At 34.0% G+C, this 22,864-nt stretch overlaps 1 protein-coding gene across 2 annotated transcripts in view; it reads right to left on the bottom strand.

The window, feature by feature from the left end:
* The window catches only part of XIRP2 (xin actin binding repeat containing 2), a 44,163-nt gene extending 22,442 nt beyond the window's left edge, over nt 1-21,721 (bottom strand). Inside the window, exons 1-2 of one of the 2 annotated variants that reach the window (XM_011358197.2) lie at nt 21,650-21,721; nt 16,621-16,758 (exon numbers count right to left, since the gene is read on the bottom strand). In XM_011358197.2, coding sequence (XP_011356499.1) covers nt 16,621-16,758; nt 21,650-21,706 — 195 coding nt within the window. In that variant the 5' untranslated portion in view covers nt 21,707-21,721. The remainder of the gene's footprint in view (nt 1-16,620; nt 16,759-21,649) is intronic. The other variant, XM_011358205.1, reaches the window with a different exon arrangement.
* Nucleotides 21,722-22,864: the final 1,143 nt, after the last annotated feature.

A 22,864-nucleotide genomic window follows, 5' to 3' on the forward strand; every position in this document is an offset into this window, starting at 1 on the left:
AAGGTATATAAATTTAGAGTTGTGAGATTCTACTTTAGCACTTATGTGCTATTACTAAATAGAACTGTAATTGCTGTTAGTTTCAACACATCAATTTAATGCCCCCTGTCTAGTGTAATTTATATAAAATCTATCTTAAAATATTCCAAGGTTTTCTTTCCATCATTTACCATTTTATATTTTACAACTAGTTTAGTTTGGATTTTAAATCTGACTTTTATTCTTCCCAATTGCTGATATCTATAGAGTTAGGTAAAAGGATGGACCATCGCAATGCTCAGGAAGAAATTAAATTACACAAATAAAATGTAATAAAGAATTATGGCCAGAACACCATATATAAATTCACACAAAACAATTCATGAAATTGGTTGCCTAAAATTAAATTCAAATGTATAGATAATGCTGCAAGAGACAAAATGCTGTTCTTTTCACAGGCGAATTAACCAGGAGTCAGAAATAGGGGATTAGTATTAATTGCCTCCTCCACTAGGTATGTCATATTCTTGGATAAGTCACTAAATCGCAGTTAAACTTAGTTCATTAATCTCATTCATCCATTAAAAAGAAAAAAAAGATGACAAATGTGCTCTAATTTTAGAATCTAAAGGAAAAAACATTGCACACTTGCAAAACAATATTATGGTGTTTGTATAGCTCATACCAATCTGGCATCAGCTCATATATTAGCCAAGTTTATTACAAAAATATATCCCTGATATATACTTCTTCTAAGGAAATATTTACAGCACAGGAAAGAATTGACATTCAGACTACCCAACAAGCTATTGTTAATATCATTAAAGGAAAAAACATTGTACATTTCTACCAATAAAAATCCAAACTCATTCTAGAATAGTGAGTAAGGAAAGAAAAGAACAGACTTTTTTTTTAAAATGATGATTCACTATTATTGTGACTCTTAGAAGTATAGCCAATAGAAAAAAATATATAATGAAAGATTGGCAGAATAGTAAATAACTGCCTCAGTAGAGTGGAAAAAAACATTCTATGCTCAATGCCAGTAATTAAGCAATTTTACCCATCACTAATCTCATTTTAAATAAAACTAGAAAGAGTTATGATGTCTAATGTTATTACATCTTTGTCAAACAGACATAAACAATACTGAAAACGTGCCATTTGTTAGCAAAAAAGTCAATGGATTCAAAGTTTGAAAGAATAATCAGTTCTTTCTTTTAAGTGATGAGCATAAAAATTTGTGGCCGATTTATTATGTTTGTCTAAATTTGAATATATTCAAATATAAACATATTTTCTTTTGCTCTGAGTTTTCTCTATTTTTTAAAAAATTTACTTTAAAATTTACAGCAGGAAATTTGATATTCCAGGGATTTGAGCTTTTGGTTAAGGGTTTTCCACAGTCACTTACACACTTTTGAAGTCTTGGCTCAAAAATTACTTTCTCTTTGAAACCTTTCCCAACTTTTCTAGACAAAGTTATTTATTCCTGTTACTTTTTTTTTTTGTATTCTAGTACTGTTACTACACACCTCTATTATCTACCTATTACATTTTGTAGTCATTATTTAACAATATGAAACTATCCTTTAACTGAACCCCTGCATCCTCAAATCCCAATATTTAGATTCTGGTAGACAAAACATAAAGGAATGAATGCATGAGCAAGTAGTCACATTGTTTTTTTTTTTTCCCCCTAGGAATGTAAAAAAATTATGATTTTATAAAAATTTAGTTTAAAAATTGAGATTCAAAATTTTTTTCACATAATTCTAGGATTTTAGTTTTTGGTATTTTGGCTGACAATCTTTGATCCTGGATAATTCATAATCAGTAGGTGGAGTTACTGAAGCTAATGTGTATAACAATAACATGTCAATCACTTTACAAAGTGTACTCAGAAAAAGGCCTCTTGATAAAATTCCAAGTATTCAGAACATCCATGAAAGAATATGGGCAGTGCTGTGATGCTATAAAGAGTAGTTGGCATCACCAGACACAGGAGAAACCTGTACCAATAAACCAAAATACATGCAAGTTAGCAAATACCTACACAAAGGTAAAAAAAAAAAAAACCTTTCAAAATAGGAAAATATATTTTTAAATAGCTTTTTAATAAATAGATCTTCATGGTGCTAATCAAACTATTGCATAAAATTTTGAGAGAAGTGTTATTTATCATTTAATACATTTCAACTTTTTCTTGACTCAAAACAATTATGTTTTGGTTATATTTAGATGTAAAGAACAAAACCTAGTATTTAAAAAATACTTAATTTAAAAGTAGAAATATTTGGCTTCAAAATAAGAGGTTTCTGAATAAGCAGTGCCAGCTTTAACTCTTAGAATTCTGTCCTCTTCTTTCCGAAAAGTACTATTTATGGAGTCATATCTCAGTGTCCAAAAATACTGAAGATGAATAAAAATAACATATAAAAGATGCACTCTCAACTGGGCCATCAAACATATTAGTTATATACATAATATTTATTTGACAAACTAAAAAAGCAGAATATATAAAAACATTCAATTTGCAGTAAAGGATGCCTTCTAGAAACTTTATGTAGATATATGTTAAAAAATACATATATATATCCACAATATTTCAATCTAACATAGACATAAAGCATCTTAAAATCAAAGAGGCACAGAGATAAAAATAAATATAAAAGTACAATAAAATCTCAAGGAGCAGTGAAATTGCAAATACAAAGCTTGCCAAAAAAATAAAAATATTCGAGAGAAAAAGAAAACAGAGGTAATATATTTTATGTTAATTAATGCAAACCAAAATAGGGAAACAATTATTATACCTCATTACTACCACTCCCTCACCAATATTCTATTGATTTATAAGCCCTGCCAATTCTATCTTTGTCTCCTGAGTCAATACCCTCTCTACTCTAGAACTTCTGACCCATTTATGTCCTCCTATATTTAATCCAATATTTCAGTAGTCTCCTAACATATATTCTTTTACCTAAACTGGACTCCCTTTACGTCAATCCTATACAACCATAAAAATCTTTGTTAAATGTATGTCTATTCATATTATTCCCCTGTACAAGTTTTTTCAATTATTCTTGATTACCTTAGAATAAATTTAAAAATTTTAACATAACATAAAATATTCTCTGTTATTTGGCTTTTGCCTACATCTCCAGCTCTATGCCTCGCTACATTCACAAATATATCATGCTATTTAAAATTTTGCATTAAGTTGTTTCTTTTGTCTATAAACTAATTTTACATACGTGAAAAAGTATTTCAAGTTTCAGCTGAAGCATTCTCTGTTTGCCTTCAGATGTCTTCCTTGACAATTTTTATCCAGAGTAAAGTTTATCACAACCTCCTTGTGTCCCAATTTCATTTATACTTTCCATCACAGAACCTACCATATTGCAGTTGTAATTATTTGTTATTTGTTATATGTCTGTCTCTCTGATAGAGTGAGTTCTTTGAGGGAAAAATATCATAATCATCATTGAATCTTTTATACTTGACACATGGTGGATGCTTAATGACCATCAGTTCAATTAAAAAAACAAAAACAAAAAACCAAGGCCACAGACTCTAGAGTCAGCCCTCCTCATTAAGATTGCGTTTGTTTAATTTCTTTGGAAGTTACTTAGACATTCCCTGTGTACATTTTTAGTACAAAAGAGTAATAATCATACTATATCAGGAGGTTATTGTAAAGAGGAAGTAATTTAATATATGTGAACACCTAGGTCATAAGAGCTACATTAGTATTTGCCATCTTCAGTTAACAAATATTCATTGCACACTTACTTTGTGTCAGTGTATTCCAAGCAACTCAGGACACATAGTAAACAAGCTCCCCACCCCCAAAAAAAGAAGAAAAGAAAAAATAAAAAGATTGAATAAAAGTAGATTGTCTATGGCTACGTCAGCAAATTTTATCATGAATTTTTCACTATAGAATTAAGCCTAGAAACTAAAAATGTAGCAGGTTCTAATATATACATTTTTTTCCAACCAGAGGAGTAGCGAATTTGGGGTAGAAGGGTATTCAGAGAGATAAGTAAAAAGGTGCCTATGCATATTCTGACTCTTCCAAATCATTCTGGTCCCTAAGACATGGAAATAGTCTACAGAGACATGATTAGAATGTGGTTTTTTGATCACCTATCCAGTTCTTCTATTGTTCATCTCTCATGGACTAATATTTAGTGAACAGTTAGTTCACAGGGATTGAATCTACTATTCCAATTTCAAGCGTCATTCTGACCAATTTAAGCAGGAAAGGTAATTTGTTAAAGGGGCATTTGTTGGCCAGGGTGTGGAGTGTAACTCATGGACAAAGTCAGCTGTATTTTGGTTATCAGAGGGAAAGGGGCAGGGCAGGTGGAGGTTGTGAGGAGAGGATGAAGCGGGTAAAGAGGATCAAATATGTGATGATGGGAGGTGACTAGGCCTTAGGTGGTGAGCACACAATAAAAAATATACAGATGCTGTATTATAAAATTGTACCCCTGAAACTTATATAACCAATGCTATCTCAATAAATTTAGTTAAAAATAACTAAAATAATGTAGTGACAAGAAAGGAGGGCCATTATCTTCAAATAGCTAAATTTTATACTGTAGAGCTGCACAGTTCTGAAATGCCATCAAAGAATCAAAAATTAATAATCATGTGCAGTAATTTTTATTGTGTGTTAATTCTTTCAAGGTCACTGGGTCTTTCACCATAATATATTTTACTACTGCATCAGGTAACCACATAGTTTGCTTTCTTTCTTTTAGGGCTGGTGATTCAGTGAAACATCTTTTTTATCAATATAACATTGGTCATCAAGTACAAAGATTCAACAAATAGAAATATCAATATCAGCAATTAAAGGAGGACTTTGCTGATATTTTTGGAATAGTGGTACAAATGCTTATGATAGGCTTGCAAACCGAACTCTAGCCTAAAACGGACTTTATCGAAGTCCCCAAAACTCTTCCCGAATATTTCTGAACACTGTGGAATACAATGAATTGTAGCATTTGATTATTTTAATTTGTCTTCTGAAGAAAATAAATGAATTTCAAATGCCATAGCAGGATGATGTCTTTAGAAGGCCTTTGTATTTATCCAAGGATAAAGAAAATGGATTGAGTGCTTGGCTCCTCCTTTTGGTACCAATCTAGTAGCTGGTATATAATGTGTCCTGTCCTGAAAGGGTTGGAAATGAATTAGCATCCACTGTTTCCTAAAGAGATGAACAATAACTTGCTCCTTACCATGCCTGCATAGGTCAATCAGGACAGAGAGGAATAAAGAACATGCACAAGAAAAGGCCATTAGAAAAAGATGTAATCTTATTTCATGTTCTGTGATGTTGAGATTTGCATAGAAGCTGGAAAAAACTGAAATAATTTCCTGAATAATATCTCTGTAATAGCATGGTTCTAAAGACAGGATCTCTTAATGTCTCTTCTTTTTCTCAAGCCTTGTATTTTTCCATTTTTTAAACATCATAATTCATTTGTAATTATGCAAACTAATAAATAAGTGAACATACAAAAGAACAGACAAGCTTGACTTAATTTAATAATTTTCAAAGACCCATGAGGATGGGTTTAAGAAATGCCAGACCCGAAAGAAGCAGAAAGAGCTAATAATATCTTCTTATGTCAAATGCTTACAGAAAACACCCATTTTCATAAAAGTAAGTATGTGGAAAAACACATTTTGCAGATTTTAGTAAGTTCTACAAACATAATGATTCTGTAATGTTAATGGCTTCTTTCATCATAATTTTCCTTGCTCCTCAAAAACTAGCAAAATCTAAGAACTTAAAATTCTGTAGCTTGCCATTCTAACAATTTAAAAATAAATTTAGTTAGTATAACATATTGTCAATAAACTTGAGAATTCTTTTAAGTACAATTATGCAAAGAGCACATTTATATTTTTAAATTAATATGAGACTTCTTATTGAAGAAGGGGCTATACAAATGTATTTCTTCTATTCCAACTTTCTCTAAATGTCCACTCCCTCCCATGAAAGAACACAGACATTCCATTATGTTAAAAAATATCCGTGTTTTACATCTTTATCAACATGAAATACTCTTTGAGATCATCTGTTCGAGCACTGAGAACATAAAACTCTGTGCTGTAATTTTGTATTTTTGGGGGAGAGGATCCAGGTGATACTCTCTCAATAATTCTGGGCCGTGAGATAAGGACAATGCCATTCCTTTTGTCCTAAAGCAATCTCAATTCATTTTACTTTAAAGGTGTGAAGGGTGTATCTGTAAGTACATTTGTCTTCTGCAATGAAATTGAAAGTGAGTTCTATAAGAAAAGGTTTATAGAAACAGGAAACCCACAATACCATTATGACAAAAAAGCTGTGCTTGTGGTATTCTAATAACTGGGGTAAACATTGCTCCTACAAATTCTATTTTGGAGAACGAGTAAGATGAATCGTAGAAAGAAAAGCACCGATTCAAGATTTTTTGAAAGCATTTGAATCTGTACTTGCTATTCAGTCTCACTCATGGGTATTTGTACTACCCAGTGATGCTCTGACTGTCTGAGAAACAGTGACAGGGGACACTTCAGATGGTAATATTTCTAAACCCCTCCATGTCACCAGGCTAGTTTGTTTAGTTAACAGCAAAATAGAGGAATCGAGATTTAATGCACACAATGGGTGGACTACATTATTTCGCCAAGAAGATACAGTTTTTGCAAAAGACTCAAACATTTTGAGGATGTCTTCACAGTGAGGGAAGCTTCACATTATAAAGCTTCCCTTTATGATGATGCACTGGGATGGCCTGCAGTGCTCCCACAGGTGGGACAGGAGTGAATCCCTTTATGCATTAGCAGAACTCATACACCAACCAATTCTGCAGAAAGAAGCTGAAACTGGAAGTTGCAAGGGGACCACTACCGAGCTTTATGGTCACATTTCAGTGGACAGTTAGCAATTACCATGTACTTCATTTGGGGACAGCAGAGGTTGAGAGCCATAGTGTGTGGCTCTAAAGTAATGTGATTGATGTCAGTAGATCATAGAAAACAGTCTTATTGCATTTTATGTGCACATCTTGTATCCTGGGTAGAAGACCACACGTTGGTTCAGTTATGTAAAGAACCAAAGGGCTATGAGTATGTTTACTTTATTTAATAAGGTTTACCACTTTATAATTAAGTCCTGTGCCTTTCAGAAAATAAAATTATTTGTATAAAAGTATCAAAGGTGTAAACTCAAGAGACATTAGGTGTATAGATTATATAATTCTGTGCAATCAAAGTTTTTTTTAATTCACATCTGCAATAATCTATAAGTTAAATCTCGATTTTAATTAATTATGAGTATCAGTATAGTTTAACCTAAAAATACATTATTTTTTTAGTTTATTTTTATTCTAATTGGTTTATTTTTAATATTTTGTTGTATTTCTTTAGTTTATATCATTCTATTATTTAGTTTATTTTTAATATTGAAATATAACTTTGTATACATGCAAAAACATGGTTTAAATATTTTCTGCCATTAACAAGGGAGTTGATTGGATTTGGGGTACTAGTAAATTAGTTGTTTGGATGATTGAAACTTATTATATTCACCACGATTTGTTTAAGCTCTAGCTTCCTCTATTCTCTGCAGCCCCTTGTGCTATTCTTTGACTGTAATAGGCATCTCAAGAGAAATATTGATATAAACAGAGGGCTTTCCTATCAGAGTGAAGAGGAATAGAGTGGGCAACTGACAAGTCTCAGATGAGAAATTAAAAGGGAGGTGCTCATCTCTGGGAAGCAAATCTTGGCTCAGATTTGCACTGTCATGTTCATTGTTAAACATTAGAATCACCTGGAGAGCTATGACTTCCCTGATCCCTGATCATATAACAGAACAATTACATCAGAATTACTTGGGCTGCCTGTGGAGTTTTTGTGCACTTCCAGAGTTGAGGGCTACTTCACTAAGGGCTTAGATGACTCAGGTGACCAGAGCTCCCACTGACATTCCATGTCTCAGCCTAATAGGGAGAGTGATTTGATTCTGAATCCTTATCCAGTCAAAAGGGTAGGAGGTCAGGGACTCTGAAAAGGTGTCCTGCTTTAGGTCTGGAGTGATGTAGAAACTGTCAGACAGAGGACTCGTTGCAACCCACTACCACTACATTCCAGTCCCCCAATCCTGGGGTGGAGGCACATAATAGGGGCTTTTTAAGGGGAGTAGGGGTGCATTTCTAGACAGACCAGGTTCATGCAAACCTTAATGGAAATAGAAGAAGAATTAGTGGTTTGTTGGGGCTTGTAGAGAAAGTTTCTCTTCTTTCATCTTGAGAAAGACAAGTTGTTCAGTTTGTGTTTTTGCCTTTGTTTTATCTCATACCAGTGCAAGCAGTACTAAATGCAGTTCATTAGTTTCACAACTTGAGCAAGGAATTTTTCGCAAAATAGAATTCTATATTATTTGATTTCTGAAGAAAAAAAGCATGGGATTCCATTATGATCTACCTACAGAGCTATGGGAAGGTAGACAGGGGTAGGAAGAGAAGAGACACAGATGGAGATAGAGTAGTAGGAAGTCACCAGCTGCAAAGTAGCAAGGCAGCAGCGGCCAGGACGCAGGTGTGAAAATCAGTAATTAAATGGGTAATCATGAGCATAACAGAGAGTTTTGAATGCAAGAGTAGAGGGGAAAAAAATCAGTTCATGAAATATGCATCTACAAACCCACAATTGGATCAGAGTTTGCATTACCACTTCTTGCTGAATTGAAAGGAAAATTGAGTTATGAGTGTAGAGCAAACCTGGCCTACTAGATGGCAAAGTCAGGAACTGGGATGTTTTGGTTAATAGATAATACCAGTCAACTGAATTCTGTATAAACAGCTTGTATAGGTCTGGCCTCAAGTGGATTATAGATCTTAACTGGTTGAGGCCATTGCTTTGTTATTTAATTTATTTAGCAGTTGGTTTCCTGATTTGGAGCATTTAAAAGTTAGTCTTATATTGTGTTCTTTCCATCACCAAAGTCTACTCAGGGTAGGGCACTGAGAAACAGTTGCAGAAGATAAACAGATTAATGGTTTCGGTTCTGGATTTGGAAAGGAAAGAGGTGAAAGATTTGTTAGAGTTTTAATTTTTAATGGAGTATGACTGTTAAGTCTAGTCTACGTATTAGCCCTACTTGGGAGCCTTTTGAGGACAAGGCTTTTGTCATTTCTAGTTTGTATTTCCCCCAAGATCAAGGTCACACCCACTGGTATCCTGTTGTGATCAACTGGCCTGTGTAACATTTAAGTGTATCCCTCCTCCTATCTGGAGAAAGGTCAGGGTGACTCCCTGGACTGTGTCAAAGGAAAATAAACAGTTCTCTGGCAAATAGGGAGCCTTATTTATAAGTATTTGTACATATTGACATTGTATGTTAAAAAAACACACTCACTATATTTCATTAAGACAATCGTAGAAATATATTTATCTTCATTATTTCAACTGCACAAACCAGAAAATGTTATGAGGTACTTTCAATTCCTCACAGATATTTTTCTTTCCCTTCTATTCATCAGCTAAAACATGCTGAGAAACCACAACACTCGCAGAAACTGAAAAAAAAAAATCAATATTCCCTCAATTCTTCCTCTTTTCCTCATTTATTCAAGCAGCCTAGCCTTTTCTATCCTGCCTGATTCAATTCATATATTAATTATATTATTTTGCTCTCAGTACATCTTGTCACAATACTGTGAATAGAGCAGTCTCTGAAAGCAAATGCTATGTTATTCATTTGCTCCCACTTAAAAACAAACTTTGATTCATAATGGCATCCCAGAGTTATAGCATACTTGCACAAAGCATATTTATGCCTATTCTCCTTCTCCTTCCAAGACGGTCTCCTCATCTTGTCATTTCCTAGAGTTGGGGTTAAGCACTTTTCCTCAAAAGAAGATCTGCTATTACAATTTTTCAAATATGCACTAAAGTTACTGATTACTCCAGAGCAGGATATGTCCAAAGCATAGACAAGCATGTTCATTTTAAATTAATCTTTAATTACCTAATGAGCTCCTGGGGAATGGATTCTGTCTCCCAAGGCCAAAGAAATGAAAAGAAAGCTAAGGTGTGTCGTGCAGGATGACATTATCCTTCTTTGTCTTTTTACATGTACATAGAATGTTTATGAATCATATTCTCCTTTGAGAGTAATTACCACTTGATTATGGTTTCTCAGCTATAGTGGCAATATTGCTGATGAGAATAGCTACGGTTTATTGAACAATTCATATATGCCAGATATTACAGTAAGAGTTTTACATGGACCATCCTATATTGTTCTTAAAACACACCTGATACTTCAACCTCATTTTGCAGAAGAGATTAGGTAGCTACCTCAGGGGATTCTAACCTGAGATGTCTGACCCTGGAGCAAGAAAGTCTAACCATTTCTCTAAACTACCTCGTTTTGAGTGAGGTTACTTTAAGTTGTAATAGTCATTTGAATTAGTGTGCACAATTAAAAGACAAATCAAGACATGCTTTTGGTCATAATCTTATGTGTTGATAGAGATCTAGGTTAGGTTGGGACTGTTAATACTAGTTTGTTATCTTGAAAAATTATGAATTTGCAGAAAGCTAGAGGTAGTTTTAAATCACTTTTATGAGAAATGCTTTGCATGTGGACATTTAGCTGATAAAAATATGTTTAGTTTGCTAGAAAATAATTATGGGTCACCTTTAAAGAGTCTAAAACACACAGATGTCAGATTATATCTGTCACAAGCTGTCAAAAATGATTTCTATCAACCTAAAATTGTCCAGGGATTGTTTCAAATCCAAATAATCTTAAAGAGTGCTAATATTGACATTAGGATTTTTACAACAGCAGATGTATGTGGAAAGATACATACTGTCTTGCGGTCCCCCACCCCGCAGTCCATATCAGATTTGGCGGCAGGAGTGAAGGTCGAGAACATGTCAGACTTTTGACATAGATTCAGTGCAACCATTTTCACATGAAAACAATTACCTAAGCTCTGTATTGCACTGATTACTTCCAAAAATCTTTGGGCTCCCTGTGCTTTCCTTACTTAAGCTACTTAAGGTGGGGGGAGGGGAACGGGGTGGCGGGGGGCGGGAAGCAACTCCAGAAAAGAAGATGCTTTGTCTTTACAATTAATAAGCAAAGAGCTACTCAGTACTTCATAAATATGAGGGAAGGAAATTGAAGAAGAAATTCACATGAACATAAGCACCCCTATGTTCACTGCAGCATTATTTACAATAGCCAAGATGTGGAAGCAGCCTGAGTGCCCATCGATAGACAACTGGATAAAAAAGAAGTGGTACGTGTATGCAGTAAAATATTACCTGGCCATAAAAAAGAATGAAATCTTACCATTTGCAACAACATGGAAGGACTTAGAGGGTATTATGCTAAGAGAAATAAGTCAGAGAAAGACAAATACTGTATAATCTCGTTTATATGTGGAATCTTAAAAACAAAATAAATGAACAAAGAAAACGGAAACAGATTCATAGATACAAACAACAAATCGACAAACTGGTGATTGCCAGATGGGAAGAGTGTTGGAGGGCTGGGTTAAAAAGGTGAAGATAAGAAGTACAAATTGGTAGTTACAAAATAGTTATGGGGATGTGAAGTACAGCATAGGGAATATAGTCAATAATATTGTAATAACTATGCATAGTGTTGGGTGGGGATTAGACTAATCAGGTGTTTCACTTCATAAATTATGTACATGTCTAACCACTCTGCTGTACACCTGACACTAATATAATATTGAATGTCAACTCTAATTGAAAAATAAAGATTAAAATAAAAAAAAGAAATTCACAAGAAAAGATGAAAACCAAACCTAGGTGTGAGACTACGGCACAAAGAATGAAGATCTCAGACTGCTAATGGGTCCAAGGTTTATTTTGAGGAGAAATGGAAATGTTCTAAAACTATTGTGGTGACACTACACAACTTTATAAATATACAAAGTCATTGTACACTTAAAGTGGGCAAATTTTAGGGTATGCAAATTATATCTCAATAAAGCTGTTAAAAAAAGAAAAAGAAGGAAAAAAAGAAGAATATCTAAAAAAAAAAAAAACCAACAACAGAAACCATTAAATGGGCAAGTGAAAACGAACTCAGAAAAGAGACAGTGGCAGTTACACATCAATAACATAGTCTAATATCTTCTCTGGCATATTTCAAGACACCCTTGTAAGGATGAGGGATGGATTATTCAGAATGGTCTTTGTGGAGACTGGACTGAAAACAACCCTCTTAAGTGGTCCTTTCTTTCTAACATTAAGGACCTACTGATTTTCACTAACATGGAATGCTGAGAACTCAATCTTAAAGCAAAGTCAGAAACAATACTGATGTGAAATTTCTAACCTAAATATCAACAGGACACAAACTGGGTGGCTTGTAATCCTTTAAGCCGGGTTGGGATTCGTTCATAGCTACTGGGATCAGTAATGACTGTTTTGAAAAACAGAATCTAAATGGGTGATGTAAAAAATGGTTAGTATTAACTACCAGAACCACCTAATAAATTTTCCCCAACACATTCTTTTAAGAAGCTGACCCCTCTCTCTGTGCCTCTCACATCCAGGGGTCCCTACTGTCCAGAGAGGCTTTTTCTAATTTACATAAAGATATTCCACAGGCTAGCAGCAATACTGCTAAATGTTAAACTAGTAGAGCCATAAAAGCAAGACAAGTCTAGAATACATAAATAGAATATTATCCCAAGTTTAAAATGTCTTGCATAAATTGATGTTTCTACATCATGTACCGTAATTTATTTCTGTTTCAGAACCTCTTTTTCAATAGGCATTAAATAGTCTGATCAATCAGCAAACATAAGGGATCTGTAACCTCACAGATAGTTTAATTTTCAAAACTTGTTTAGCCCACTGCTGATCTCCCAGACAAACTGTTACCAAATTGTCAGCTAATTACCCTGAAACATCTGACTTCAGTACGTTAGGAAGGAAAGAAGCAGATTGGACTTATTATTACACCTTATAAAATTATTACTAATTGTGACATAAAATATGTCAGGAATCCAAAACAAATGTTCTTTCCCTTCACTCTAATTAAACCTGATTTCCAAATTAATTTTATATGTTAACAAAATAAATATGTATTTTTGGCCAGGGGCAGAGTTAGCAGAGAGATTAATCTCAAGCACTTTCAACAAGCAAGATATTGAAAATACTCAGAGTTGACAATAGGTTAGGTAAGGCAGAATTAACTATCTGTTTCTATCAGTAAATGTCTCATCCTCAAATCCTGCTGAAAAAAGAAGCAATTTTTAGAATACTTTTCAATAGCTTTATAAGTTTAAGTTAATATTTAAGACATGATTTTTCTACATTTTCTACTGTATTACCAAATTGCATATGTATTTTAAATTTGCAATGAGCATTATAAATGAACATTATTAATTTTCTAAGGTGCGGATGACTTTTTTCTTTCATTTCCCCACAGGCTTCAGTATACAGTTGAATAAATGGTATTTGTTAGTTTATCTTGTATATGTTTTCTTCATATTTTATTTATATTGCATTGCATTATGAATTAGGTTAAGTCTTTCTTCATGGAATTACTGGGTATTATTAGCACATCCGAAGGTAGATAATGAAACTGAAGGGTCACTATAGTCATGCAGATATTGACTTCTAGTGTATGGTTGGCTTTTTACTACTCCCACACACATTATTATTTCATATTCACAGAATGGCAACTACATCTTATTGTGGAGATTGTGTATATATGTGTGTGTGTGTATGTGGTGACACTACACAACTTTGTAAATATTGAATAGTCATTGAATTGTACACTTAAAATGGGCAAATTTTAGGGTATGCAAATTCTCTCTCTCTCTCTCTTATATATATATATAGTTTGCTTGTTTAGTTTTATTTTTACCCACTATCCTTTTATTCTTCTTTGATAACCATATGCTGAGAATTTCCACTTAGGTCAACAGGTACAATGGCCTCAGCCAATCAGCATCCTCCTCCGGCTATGCAGTGCAGGGGGAACATATATGTTCCATTTAGAGCAATTAGATGTGGTAAGGCCTATTCCTGGCACTTCCAGGAAAAGGGTTCTTACTCTTTCTCTGCATTTTTTTATGAGTATTTGGGGGAAACCTGGGTGACAGTGGGGGCAGTTCAGAGAAAGTGAGGCTGAGAGGTTAAAAAGAAGAAATAAGATCAAAGTGATACTTAATTTTTTAAAACAAACACTTGTGTAGTACTTAAATGGACCAACCATTTTATTAAGTACTTTACAAATAGAACTAATTTAATCTTTTTAACAAACTTATGAAATGGGTATTATTATAATCTTGACTTTATAATTGAGGAAACTGAGGCACAGAAAAGTTAAGGAACTTGCCTAATGTTACACAGCTAATAAGTGAAAGTGCAGGGACATACATCCAAGTGATCTGGCTCATAGTGTCTAGCCACTATGCTAGGCACATACTTTGAAACTTTACGTCAATGGCAAGATAATACATACTTAATAATGGGTTGAAAGGAAGGAAGGAAAGGAGGGAGGGAGGAAAGGAGGGAGGGAAGTAGGGAGATAGGAAGGAAGGAAGGAAGGAAGGAGAAAAGAAGGAAGGAAGGAAGGAAAGAAGGAAGGAAAGAAGGAAAGAAGTGGGAGAAGTTGATGGAGAAGAAGAAGGTGACAGAGAGGGAGAAGGAGGGAGGGAAGGAAGGAAATAAACAAATCCTTGATTTGTTAAATTTGCTAATTTCTCTGGCATAAATATTCTCACTATGGCTGATTTCAGGCTCTTAACATGACATCATTTGGTTAGCAAAATCCTAAAAAAAAAAAAAAAATCAAAGAGTTCCTATAAGCCAGCTGCTCTAGTAAACCACTGGAGCTTACACCAAACCTCCCTTCCACAAGACTGCATTTTTGTGAATCTATAATGTTCCTTTCGGTTTAAGCCACTTTTGGTTGGGTTTTGTCTTTTGTAATAATAGAGTCCTGATTCCAAATTTCATGTATAATGAAATATTTCCATGGAAATTATTCTTTGTTATATTAGACCTCTATAACAACCTTGTGAGATAGAAAAACACTCAACAATTTTTCCATCTTACACATCAGAAACAGGCCTGAGTCAGTTATGAATATGGTTTATGTATTAATAGCTACATAATTTGCCAGACCTGCTGCAAAATGAAAATATGGGATCCTTTATTCAAAATTTATTAAGAATTTCAAGAGGATAACAGCAGGGCATTAAACTAGGTGCAGGGCCCTTCTAAAAATGGGGCTCTGAGCAACTGCCTAGGCAATGCACCTGTGAAGGTGGCCCTGTGCCTGTGTCACTCAGCTGGTGTCAGAGGTGGCGTGTGAACTCATATCTACAAATCTCATAGCTCTTACTATTTCACTGCTTCTCTGAACAATAAAGCATCTTTACATATGTTACCTACACTTCTTGTAGAATTTACTTAAATTATTGATAACACTATTTCGTATTATTGACCAATTTCAAGTAAATGCACTATGACTCACTTAAAGACTCCTATGTTGCAAAAGCTATATATTAGATCACAAGAATATCCAATATTGATTTCTTATTTACATTATGTTTCCCTTAGGTAAAATTAAAAGCAATCTTACATTAATTTATTAAGCTACCTATACTGCACATTTTTATTTTTCAGACAAAGCCAGATAAAGAAAACAAATGTTATTTCACATATCTATTTTTTAATCATTCTATCTGACATATTCCCCCTGCCTACTGTACACACCCAACTGTCTTATTTTTTAAAACTTAGGCAACTCTAAAAATCTTAGGGATTTCTAAACAAAACAAAACAAAACAAAACAAAACAAAACAAAACAAAACAAAAACCCCATGTTTATTTCCCAGTACAAAATTTCAGACATCTCCTTTTCTTTCATCCTCATGGAAAACATGGACCAAAGTGCAGCTGTTTACAGTGCAATTGCTATTTTTCAAAGAGCCAAGTTCAGTCTAATGAGTTTTATTACTTAGATTACTCATATTCAAAAATCATTATATCCCATGGCAATATTTGGTGACATACGATAATAGAAGAAAGAAATGAGGGAAAAAATCTTTTATGTAAGATAACATTTAAAGTTACATTATACAGTTTTATATAACATCTGGGTTCCACTACTCGATTTATAATGATATTTAAAGGAAACTGAAAACTCAACACAATAAACAGCTGAATAATGCTTCAAATTTAATCTATGCCAACAATCAGCAATAGTTTACCATGAATTATCATTTAGAAGCAGAGGCTCAATATAATCACTGTTGTCAACATTTCTATTTACCTGTTGCCTAACCGAGGCTATTTAATTTTTATTTATATTTCAAACATTAGATACGAAGAGGAAAAATATTCCAGCATGGTTCCCAAGAAATGTGGCAAAATGCTCTAAGTAAATCAATACATTGATATGCTTTAAAAATGGCTTTCTAAAACATTTAAAATTTACCATTTTTGTTAACGAGTAATGAAAATAAATGTTCTACTAAAGAGACAGTTCCAACATCGGCACTGAAATTAAAGCATTTTGACTATACATGATTTATCCATAAACTATAGTAGTATTACCTGCTCAGATCTGTTCTGGTGCTGGTACTGGTACTGAGAAAAGGTATTACAGGAAGAAGCAATTTTGTCCTTTTCAAATTGTTTCTTCACTCTGGCCAAACCACCAGGTACTGGGCACGTTTCTGATTCCTCCATAATCTAGGTTGATTTAAGAAAAAGGAATATTCAGCTTTATATCTACACAGGATAGGATTCTTACTCTATTTTAATAGTTGACAATTCAATTATTGATGGGTGATATATTAAATAGACATTAATATACACAATTATTTCGGAAAATAATAAAGATAATCTCTTCATGTAGTTTTTTCATTTATCAGTTTTTGATAGAAGTTAGACAAATCTTCAAAATATTAATTTTCTTTATCTCAGATTCTGATATCTGGAGATTAGACCTATTAGAATATATTTCTCTAATAATACACAGACTGTAAAAATTAAAATAATGGATTCAATTTTAACTCACAATAAGGTTTTTATTAAAGTCTAAAATGTCTATATAGGCAACACATTATTAAGAATATTAAAAACATTTGATTCATTCCAAAATGTATTTAAATCATCAAGGATGAACAAAATAGACTCAGAGTATCTCTTATGCAAAAATATTAATATCAGCAATAATAACAACTACTTAATACATAGTGTACAGTGAGTTCCTATGTACATATATATATTTTGTCATTTGATGCTTCTTTGTATTTTATGAGATGTGGACACATTATTCTGATTTTAAAATGAGGAAATTGAGGTTTGGAAAAGTAAAGTAGCTTGTTAAGTTCTCACAGCTAGGATGTGAATGTTGGAGCTAGAATTTGAACTCCTATCTGTCTGTATCATAGCTATCTGTCATAATCATTAGACTTCAAGAACAGGCAGAAAAAACAGCAGCTATGCTACTCCAAGACTCAGCTCTTAGCATCGGTGTGTGAGAATTTGTGGGAGATGGAGAAGGGATTTAAGAATAGAAGGATTCTACTCTATCATTTGCATTTTACAGGTGAGAAAGTCTATTTTAATAGGCATCATTTGGAGCAACTTGAAAAACACTGAGAAGTCTTGTCAGATCTTATGAACCCAGTGGGAAGTGTTATAAACTCAAGAGCTTTGGTTTTGATAACTCAGCATACTCCCCAGCTCAGCAGGCACTCAAGCCCAGATGGGAAAGCAAACAGGCCCCACGTCAACCTCCCTCCTATAGGACTGCTGAAAACTGGAAGGAGACTCAGTAACACGTCAAATGACAGGAGGTATCCTGAGGTCTGTCCCAGTCCTGACATAACCTTGGAAGCCTTGAGACATGAAAGTAAGTGGATGCCCTGAATGCCCCTGAGCTGGGGTTTCCATATCATGGACTGTAGACTCTTGGGGTCCTGAAATCTTTACCCCAATATGTATTCTCTCAAACAGATACTAGAAGTAAAATTACTGTCTTGGGGTTTCCCACACTCCAAAATATTAGAGATTTAATTAATACTTAGGATTAGCTGAATTACTAGTAAACACCCAAGTGGTTGCGTTTATCAAGTTCATAAGCTTTCCCAATTACATGAACTGTTAAATAGTTAAGAATATGCACATTGGTTCTATGGAAAGAAGGGATAAGATTGTACACTTATATGTGTTAGATATATAGTCTGTCAGATTCTGCAACAAACTTCAAATGTAAGTCCTGGTCAATTACTGCCATCTGATACATGTTAAAGTCATGAGAAAGTATGGCGTCTCTTTTGAAACTTCAGATAATGAAGTGGAAGGGTGAATTAAGGCTACAATATTTTTTTACCCCTCTTTCATTTAATTTAGCCTTCCTTGATTGATAATATATAGAAAATATATAAATCTTAAATTATAGAAATTAAGGGAATTATTGTTAAGAAGAACTTCTTTCCAACAACTATAAACAATATCCAAATCACGTGCAAATTAATCTGGTAAACCTCAGTAGTTATGCTGATGTATGGATACTTTCATAGTATGTTCATTTTCTCAAAAATATCAGTTCCTATACTGAACAAGTTGGCTCTCAGCTACCAAATAATTTAAAAAAATAGATATACCCATTCCTTTCCTTTAGCATTGTGCTTTGGAATCAGAATAAGCTACACACCAAAATGTATACAGTTCGTTGTTTTACTAGTACTACCTACCACTATTCCTAACATCCCTGGAACTGCTGTTACACTACAGCTGCTACTTGCCCACGAAAGTGAGACAAGTCCTTTAAGCCAGGGGTCCCCAACCCCTGGGCCACAGACCGGTATCATTCCGTGGCCTATTAGGAACCAGGCCACATCACAGGAGGTGAGTGGCAGGTGAGCAAGTGAAACTTCTTCTCTATCTGCAGCCTCTCCTCAGTGCTAGCATCACCACCTCAGCCCTACCTCAGATCATCAGGCATTAGATTATCATAGGAGCACCAGTCTCTGGTGCCAAAAAGGTTGGGGACCACTGCTTTAAGCTGTAGTTTAGTGGTGATGATAAGGTTTTCTTGTTCACCTCAGCTTGTAAATGAAGGTTTACATATGTGAGTTGGCAAGATTTACTCAAAGAGCAGTCTGTAGCCATGAGCCGGCTCAGATGGAAATCACTCCTATGACTTTGCCTTGTTTAGCACCATGTACTAAACATCCTAACTAATCATGTTCTTATAAACAACCACATAACTTAGATTGCTTTGTATTAAACCTTTTCATGTTTATCCTTTTTCTAGCTTTCCTATCCTTGGACTCAGAGATAAGATTTAGAATCTAATGAGTATACAAATAATAAAGTTATCTTATTAACATAAATATCTAACATAGGATTTACCTGATATTAAGTTATTTTAATAATTTAATTTAAATACCTAATACTTAAACCTAGGTAAATATATTGCATAATCACTAATTTCCTTTACAAAGAACTGTCTTGAGGTTCTAGGGCAACATAGAAATAACATAAATTGGGGAGTTAGACAGTGATTCTAATCCCAGTTCTGATATTTAAAACCTTGGACTAGATACAGATCCTGAACCTCAGTTTTCTTCTTTATAAACTGGGAATAACAATATATTTCTCACAGATTTCTGTTAGTGTCGAAAAAGATAAAGAAAATAAAGTTGAACGGCACAGAATCTGGCATTTAAATTTGTTTCTTAAAAAAATGTTACTTCTCCCTTTTCTTCTAGGAGGATTCTGCAGTCTGCTGCCTTTTCATGAGCATGGCTTTCATTTAGGTTCAACAGGATGCCATCTGGCTAAGTCTAGGACAACAAGAAACTGATCATTGTCAGCTATCTCAATGTGACTGAACTATAATAGATTCAGTCTGGGGCTGAATCAGTGTCTTCCAGATTTTGCACATAAAATATTGGGTTTATTTGTGTAGACAGAAGTTTTTTTTCTCAAAATATTCACTTAGAGCCAAGCCAAATAGTGGGGCATCTGTTGGGCCAAAGATGCTTTCTTGTATGAGAGGAGGCAGTTGAATACAGTTAAAAGAGACTAGGAATTTAGCATGGCTTTGTCACTAATTACATGTTCTCTATAAATCACTTTCCCTCAATTTTTTTTTTGTCTGTGTATAGGCAGTAAAGATGATTATTAAGTTTTTACATGTAAACTATCTCCAGAAAAGTTACATTAAAAATGTTTGTATTAGATAGTGATAATTTAGTTTCCTTATATGCCCAATTTAAATATTCTCTTTTAGCGCATTTATAAATAAAAATCATGCCCTACACAAACTTTTATGGTTTTATGGTATATTCTCATAGTACCTGGAAAGATAGATGTCTTACTAAATAAAAGATAGTTTGTTAAATAACCAGTCTTTAGGTATTTTTAAAATTAGCTTGCTTCCCCAAGATTAATCTCTCCAATTTAAAACACTAATTTGTAGTAAAGTTCTTTAATGATCCAGCAGGGGGTGCTATCTAAGAAGACTGGCAGGAGGTGCTGGGGTGATACTATTAGTTTGAGAAGTGTTCTACCTACTTATGTCATTTTCATACATCCATTCAGAATCTATGCTGCTTGTAAAACATATTTTAAAGACTATGTAAAAACTTAAATGTCATCTAGAATTGCAATATTGTTAATGAGTTTGGCACAGTCAGCCTTGTCTCTAAATAATTTGTAAAAAAGAATGTTAAGAGTAGCTATTTTAGAATACAGCCTTTTTAACTACTCTCACTCTCTCTCTCTCTCTCTCTCCTCTCTCTCTCTCTCTCTCTCGCTCTCTCTCAGTTAAATGAACAACTTTGCTAATTTGGAGATTATAATTATAAAATAGTATACTTATATTCCATTAAGCTATAAAGCTGCTACTAATAAAATGACTCATCAAGTCCTGTGGATTGAAGGCTGCAGAATATGGAACCCAACAAATTCTTTGAATATGACTTTATTATTCATTAGCTCTAAAAATTGGTGGTCTTACTGAATCCTACTGTTTTCTATAATCATAATTGGTTTAGCAGAGTGCCTACATTGCTAATCTCTCTCATTTCTATGTTGATTAAGATACTGCTAATGGATTTAGTACATACAGAGAAAGGAGAAAAGCAAAAGAAATTATATTGCCAGTGAATTTAAATGAACTATACATGAAACCAAGGAGGGAGGCATGCAGGCCCACATTATTAAAATTTGAAATTAATCCTCAACCTTCCTGAGGAGAATAGCTATAGGTTAAACGATAATGATGGCAATAATAACACATTTATACAGTGCTTTATGGCTTACACATAAATTATCTCTTTAACTCCAAACTAAGACAGTCTGCTGTAGATGGCTATTCCAATTTTTCAGTTAAGAAAACTGAAGCTCTGAAAAGGGGGAAGATAGTAGACCAAATTCACACGGTTTATAAGAAGCAGAGCTGAAGCTTAAATTCAGATCACCTAAATTTGATTCACACTATTTCTGTGCTTTTTCGACTGTATTCCATTGTCCAGTAGTATTCTTGTATTACAATATAAGGAGGGTGTGTAAAGAGCAGACAACAAGCATATTGCCTAACACAAAACCACCAGGAGCAGCTTACGTTGGCAGAGAAGCTGCGGCAGTCACCCCTGGAAACAGCTGCTTGGTACCTCTCCATCCGTTCTTTCAAGGACACCACCTCCTGGAGGTCTGACACACACTCAGTCAGTGAAGCACTGTCTTCTGCAAACCCACACGCAGTTTTGTTAGGGCCAACAGTCACTGAAAAGAAACATAGCATGCTCAAATATGTGTCAGGCTTTGCAAAGAAAATAGCGTCACCTTATGAAGGCATTTAAAATATCTGGTCTCGTAAAACAGACTTCGACATTTCACAATATTTTCGATGTTTCACTGTTACCCTCTTTTCTTCAAGCTTTTGAACAAAGCTACCAAATGCCTACATAGGAGCATATGCTTATACAAACATCACAAGGAAAATGTTGTCCCCATTCTCATACTTCAGTTATGCTGATAAGAAATAGCTATTTATTAAGAGATAAATAATGTTAATAATAAACATTATTATGTGTTGAATTTATGCTAAATGCTATACGAGTATTATCTTATTTACTTCTCAAACAATCTCATGAGGCAGGTGCTATCATTTTCTAAAATTCATAGATAAGAAAACAGAGAATCAAAGTTAAAAAACTTTTCCTTGATCACACAATTAATACGTGGTAGATTTGATAGTTGAACTTAATCTTTAGCAAGTCTAAAAGTTGTTCTTTCCTTCTCTCCCAACACCTCGGCGCTCGAGGAGATGGATCTAGCTAAAATATGTGAATGCTATGAGAATTATAGACTGTTCTTTTCTTTTATTCATAGAGGTATGTGTGACATAAGAAAGAAATAATAGTACTATAAGAAAAAGCTTTGTTAATCACTCATTTCAGATAGTCTGATATTTCCCCAGTTAAGCCGTCCACCTGAAAATACAGGGTAGTTGGAATTACAAACTTGGAAACAGAGCAAAAGACTGATTGCATGATCACAGAATAACAGCTGTAGGAAACAGAAACATTTTGGAGATTACATAGTCTCATGTCGTCTAACCAGCTCCTTTCACGTGAAAGGAACATAAGAATCCTTCATGGTTATTTAGTTTTATATGCCAGAGCCGCTTTCAAAACTAGTTTTTCATATTTAATCTAATATTCTTTGCTGTTATCACTTTGCTTACTAGTTTACTAGTCATTCTTATAGGATATTGTAATTCTAAAATCATTTCAAGGGCTCTTTCTGGGACCAGTGTATAAAATATAAATGTGTG

The sequence above is a fragment of the Pteropus vampyrus genome, unplaced genomic scaffold (assembly GCF_000151845.1).
Source record: "Pteropus vampyrus isolate Shadow unplaced genomic scaffold, Pvam_2.0 Scaffold2, whole genome shotgun sequence".
In the NCBI taxonomy this organism is placed as follows: Eukaryota; Metazoa; Chordata; class Mammalia; order Chiroptera; family Pteropodidae; genus Pteropus; species Pteropus vampyrus.